Genomic DNA, 6,285 nt, shown 5'->3' with positions numbered 1-6,285 from the left:
TTTTTACAGGTTTTCTGTTCCAGTGCTATGGAATGTAATGTAATGTGTAAATTCAATGGAGTGCAAGGACAAAACTACATCTGTTTAATCTTCACGGTTTTTGTCCAATTAGTTAACTTGCTCTGTAGCAGTTCTACACAGCAACTATTGTAACTAATTCAGGAATAACTTCTGACATGGTTGCGGCAGACATGACTCTGAAACGTCTCAGGTGCCTCCATTTTTTTTTTTATTAATTCTTCTACAGTATACAAATATTCACACACAAAATGTTCTCAAAAAAAACCCTAACGTCTGGTAAACATTCATTTTCTCCTCGTCTTGCAGTTCTGTTTTCCATTTCCTTCACGGTGTGCTGCATTGTCCACAACCTTCTAAAGATATATATTTTTTTGTTTTTTGTCATTTAAAAACAGAGGCCACTGGATCCGCACGTCATCATGTTGTCCTTACAGCCAGACACACCTTGGAGATGGCATCACACCCTGACGTTGCATCATGCCACCGCTGACACGCCGTCACAGCCAGGTCCAGATGAAGAGAAGAAGCCAGAAATCACAGTGTGAAGCAGGAGCTCTTGACATCAGTGCGCTCGGTGCGGGCCCAGAGGTGAGGAACGGGACTGTATTGCATGGGTCGGCTTCGAGCTTAGTGTGTGGTGAGGGAGGCGGGTCTTGGTGTACCGATCAGATCTGGATCAAATAGTCTTTTTCTTCTAAACAGATAATCCTTACTGTTTGTCTTTAAAGACAGCTGAGAGCACACGATCACAGTCGAATAGTAACAGTGTAGTCAGCTGCTGATCACAGACAGTGCTTCTGTTCAAGTTACATTCCTGCTGTTGTCTTTGATTTTCTAACACTCGCGAATAAGGAACTCCACCCACAAAAATAATTAATTGCAAAGCCAATTTGACCAAAATCTGGTAGTGACACCAAGTTTTAGAAGAGGCAGGGTATTCAAGACAAAACATGGAAATGGTACATTTAGTTTCTGTATGGCTACAGGATGCAGTTAATCAAGTAATAAAGGGCAGGTAGAATACAGGGATGGTGACTGATGTGGGTTAAATCTGCATATTCAATAAGCTTTCTTCAGTAAAGATCACTTCAGAGGAACCCCCACCATTCACGAATCTATTTAGAAACATCTATAAGAACATAATGATGTGAAAACAAAGTATATATACTTTTATATTTATATATATAGAGAGAGACATCCATAAACAGTGGCAGTAAAGACACATCAGGTAATTTTGGCTCTGGCATTATGTGTTGCGTCTTCATTGCGGCTGCCCATGCATTCCTCTCATCTCTTTATTCAATATGTACTCCGCAAGTAGCGGGTCTTTCCCAACATACCAGGAAAGCAGTAGTGCAACAAACTTAGCAGAATTTTTTTTTTCCCAAAGGAAATTAATCAAGTACATGAGTTCAGGACTCAAACACTTAACAAGATGCAATCCATCATTTTAATCAGGGAGAAGTACTGCAGTTTGGACACTTGTCAAAAAAAAGTGACAACAAAATCTTTTGACCATTTTTCTGGGCTGTTGTCACGACTGAAAGTAAGTTTTACAGAATACAACGTAGGCGAGTACCCCTCTGTGGATTATCAGTTAAATATCAAATGATACAAAACTGTCATGTTACAGTCAAGGCAATACTTTTAAGTTAAATAGTATTTGATTTAAAACTTTAATTTCTTACATTAAAAATGCAGGCCCAACAGAAAAGACTTAGTTTACTGAGATTTATATCTGGTATTTTGTTCAGTACTTCTTATGCCCAATGTTATATTTGATAAAAAGCTCAATCCTTCCTTGTGGAGCATGTCAGTGTCGGAAAACTTAATGGAGAGAGGTTTTGTCATTTTTCAGATATTTTTGTCGTGATGCAAACTGATCACATGTGATGTTTCTTTGTTGCATTAAGTTTCTACTTTAGAATCTGTATTTTCAATATAGTCTTTCCAAAGTATCTGGTTTTTTATTGTTAATAAAAAAGAAATATTACGAACAATGCATTTGATGATACTGCATAGGGTTTTACTCTAAAACTGTGAATTGTAATTTCTAAATATTTTTAATGTTAAAATCAGCTTGTAGTTCTATGCTCTGTCCACTAGAGTATTCTGAAATTTAGATGAAAGCTCAATTAATCTCTCATGTCTTTGCAGGGAAACTGTGTCAACGTGTTCTGTTTACACCATTTGGTTGGCAGCTGGTAATGAGGAAGAGGAATTTAAAAAGAGGTAAGCTATGCCTGCTTTAGCTGTGGTTGTGCTGTTAGCTTTGCTTTCTGACTCTGAATGAAAAAATGTAATTGTTCATCAGACATGACAGGAGCATTTAGTTTGTTTACATGGAGGTAGGCTCAGATGAGAAGGGCGAGAATTCTTTGATTTGCAAACTGTTTCATAGAAAGTTTTAAAACTGCAGATTTAAAAAGTCATTTTAGCTTCAATTTGTATTTTGTTACAAATTTAATTTTTAGACAGAGTCCTCGTGTTCTCACGCCTGTTGTATACTGTAAAAAAAAACAACCTTTCAGCAGTAACAGCAAACATCACTCTGTTATACATCAACAGTGAAACACTCCACATTGTGTGCTTAACATTAAATGTATGGACTGCACCTTTAGACCCTTTAACATAGTGGCTTTTTGGTTCAAACTCAAAGTAAAATTAAGAGAAGACAGTGAACAGGTATGGCCTTTGACCTTTCGTTGACATTTTCTTGACCTTAGCAGGTTTTCCTACGAGGCTATGAGTGAGCTAAATAAAAAGGCATTATTGAAAAATAAGGCTACCAGTCTGGAGAACATTTAAAGGCACCCAGCCTGAGCTACATTCCATCTTTGATGACAAAAAGAAGAATGAAGAGAGAAAATGAAACGTTTTAGCTTACAGTGATGTCCATTTTTTAGTATTAGGGCTAAAACAACTCTTTATATTTTATTTCTCTCTCACACACACGCATTATCTCACCGCAACTTTTATTTTTTCTTTTTAAATAGGCTTTTGATTTTAGAAGAGGAGCGCTTGATTTTCTCCCCATTGTCGCTGGAGTCCTGGGAGGACGTGCTCTGGAGCTTGTATTCCCTTCCCACACTCCGGCCCTCCGAGTCCAGGGAGGTGAGAGACGGATAACGCCCCACGTTGGGAAGCATGCTTGCTGGCAGCTGACCGAAGCTGTAGGACTTCTCCAGGATGCCGTTGTACATGCCTTTGCCCGTCTGAGAGGTGGCGTTCCCCTGTGAGAAAGGAGACTCAGGTATGGTGCGGGTGAGGTCGGGCGAGCCTCTTTGTGCAAATGGGTGGTGCTCTAAGGCCGGGGAGGGTGAGGTGGACGGTGGGCCAGAGGGGGTAGTGGCTGGAGTGGGAGGCAGAGGAGGAGGTGTGGAGTCCCTGAGACTGCTGCTGCTGCTGCTGCTAGTGTGGGTGGTGGGGGTGGACGCAGGAAGGTCTGTACTCTGGGTGTACAGCAGCAGCTCCTCACGGGAGATTTTGCGGTAGGGGGTCTCTGAGCCTGGTGAGCAGGGGTTGTGCAGCTGCTTGCGGCCAATGGATGAGTTGAGAGAGTCTGTGTCAGCGCTGCCCTCCTGTGGAGGCTCCCTAGAAAAGGAGAGAAGATGTATCTCGTCATGTACTGACAAAGAGGTCAGGTAAGACGAATCTTTAGTTCGTCTTACCTGACCATCCTATGTAAAGGCAATTTCCTCCATCTGAGTCACTTTAAAAACAATATTTTTAAATGTGTGCGTGCTTTTGCCCACTGACTCATTTTGTACTGCTGGAAGTAACAAATCATCAAAGTTGTGGGAGCTAATTGAAATGGTTATTTCATCAACTGATCTTATTGTTTAACCTCTTAACACATCATATTTTGCATGTTTTCTTTACCATTTGATTAGATCAAATGGTAAAGAAAAATAATTTTTAAAAAGAAATGCATATCAAACATGAGCTGGGGTGTTAAGAGGTTAAACTTAATTTCACCAAGTAGTAGCTTTGAATTTGGCTGATTTCCTGAGAAGGTATGAAGTTGAGCATTAATCTCCATGAGCAGGATAAATTCTGACTGTTGGTTTAGCAACTGACCAGACCAGAGCCAAATGTCTACATGCATATGGTGGAGATGTTGTTTACCAAATGCAAACATTGTTAAGTGTGCCTCTCGTGTCTGTGTCATTGTCCAGGTCGGGGTAATCCTCAGTGCTTCAGAAAAAAGGCAGCTGAACTTCACTTTGGTTCTGGAAGAAGTTTAACCTTTCATCCCAGAGGCTGGTGGTGAGTTGCATGAGTTTATTATTACCACCTAAAAACATCCTGTGAGTAGTCTGTTGCTAAGTGTGAAGTGCACTGAGGTGTTGTGTTTGGAGACAGCCCTAAGTTATTCAGACAGCATTGTTACCCCTGTTCTCCTTTTATTCTTAGTTGAGCCATTTTTTTTCCTGATTGAGGGCCCAGCTGTGATAGCCACTGGTTTAAACAGATTCTGAATACTTAATCCCTGTTTTGGTAGTGACATTCTTAACTAAATGTTGTAAAGTTCTTATGAGCTCAGTTTATGTTTGCAGTAAACTTTTTTGTTGAGGCTTCAATCCTCTTTAATGTCAGTCAAAACACAGCAATGTACTACATTGTAGAATTGATGCAGCTGAAGTGGTGTTGTTTCCTTGAAGGACCTCAATGCTCTGCTTCCACTCTGTCTCAGTAGTGCCCCTTAGTGCATCTTCAGGGTGATGCCCTGAATACAATTTCAGGTGGTATTGTCAAGGACTAGTGTTGACTACCACTATGTGGCTCCCTTTGTGAGCTCCACAGACAGTGATGCGAACATCTGTAGTTTAAGATATTTCTGCCTTCCTTTCAGCTGATTGCATGGCTGTAGTTAAGTTCTACTACGTGTAACTGTGGTGAAGATGTGACATACTTTTCCAGTTGGGCCCCTAAGTTCTCTTGATTGTCTCCTGGTGTTTCCATGTAGTTGGATCTTGACAGTAATGTCTGGAATTTTACTGTTGCATTAAATGTGCCTTTGCAATGCACTTAAATGCCTTTTACAGTCATAAAGAGTGAATACTGGTCTGGTCAGTCCTGTCCTTAAAACAACTCTGATGTCACCATTTATGATCTTAGGTAGCCTTCAGTAGCATCTGTTCTGGTCTGACGAGTTCAACAGTGGACCCAAGGCATAGACTGTTAGGTACATCTCAGAGGTGGTTTCTAATAGTCTATGCTAGACTAACTTATTTCTGTATGTCTTTCAGGAGATGCCACTACACATCCTCCACCTACAAGATGACAATGCAGCAGTGTGAATGTCTGGATAAACCACCTGTGAGTCCAAACTGTAAAACCATTCCGCGGCGTTCCGGCCACCGCTACATACCCCCTCCTATCTGAGCTGAACATGATATGTTTGTCGTCTGCCTCGGGGCGATAGGAGAGGGCTGAGCTGGCCATGGACAGCAGATCTGGATCTGGAGACATCAGTGAGGACTGTGGAGAGCTCAGCAGGCTCCGACGGGAGCGACATAGACTGCTGCTGCGTGTGAGTGATGGCCGAATCAATGTAGCAGCTGCAAGGAAAAGTGACATGGACATTACAATTTATTGAATTACATTGTATTCCTCCAAAATGCTGTGTTGCCTCACTCACTTGTGAACTGTGGAATGATGGGAGGTGTGTCCTCATCCAGGTCATCCACCCCTCCTGCTATAGGGTAAGGAGGCACTGAGACTCGTGGCATCACCACCCAGCTGTGATCTGAGTAGAGGCTGGCCGTCAGGCTTGGCAGACCAGAATTATTGACGACAGGGAAGCCACAGAGCTTCTCAATCTGCTGCCAACGGTGAAGTCGCTCCCTGAGGCATGCAGTTACCTCTGACAGGGCTTTTCTAAAAGAACAAGAAAAGATATTCCAAATTAGAATGAGACGATGTGCATTCAAGAATACTATACTTAAGATTTTTTTTTTTTGTGTTTGAAGTAACTCCTTTTTGCAAATGCCAAAACCTATCAAAGCAAAACAAGCTGGTTATTATATTTTCAACATAATTCCATATGTACTCTATCATACTGTCTCAAATACATGGCTAAGCAACATAGCTAACAGACCTCATTCATACAGTACCAATTAATGAGGGAATGTATGGACACTTCTGAATTTGAAATTTGTACAAGTTTTTTCCGTCTCATTATTCTGGCATTTACGTTAAGACATAATTTTAGTAATCCTAACTGACCTAAAACAGCAAAAGTTTAGTGACATTTATTAT

At 41.1% G+C, this 6,285-nt stretch overlaps 1 protein-coding gene across 1 annotated transcript; it reads right to left on the bottom strand.

The window, feature by feature from the left end:
* Nucleotides 1–212: 212 nt before the first annotated feature.
* LOC103366391 (stromal interaction molecule 2-like) lies at nucleotides 213–5,904 on the bottom strand (the record flags this gene model as incomplete). Its single annotated transcript, XM_008294100.1, has 3 exons — nucleotides 213–3,615; nucleotides 5,396–5,585; nucleotides 5,666–5,904. Coding segments are annotated over 3 exons (1,048 nt in total), but the record flags the coding sequence as incomplete, so codon positions are not given.
* Between the last annotated feature and the right edge of the window lie 381 nt (nucleotides 5,905–6,285).

Source organism: Stegastes partitus, unplaced genomic scaffold (assembly GCF_000690725.1).
Source record: "Stegastes partitus isolate 25-593 unplaced genomic scaffold, Stegastes_partitus-1.0.2 Scaffold939, whole genome shotgun sequence".
Lineage (NCBI taxonomy): Eukaryota > Metazoa > Chordata > Actinopteri > Pomacentridae > Stegastes > Stegastes partitus.
Note: the sequence above shows the minus strand (reverse complement) of the source record. Positions and strands in the feature narration are given on the sequence as shown.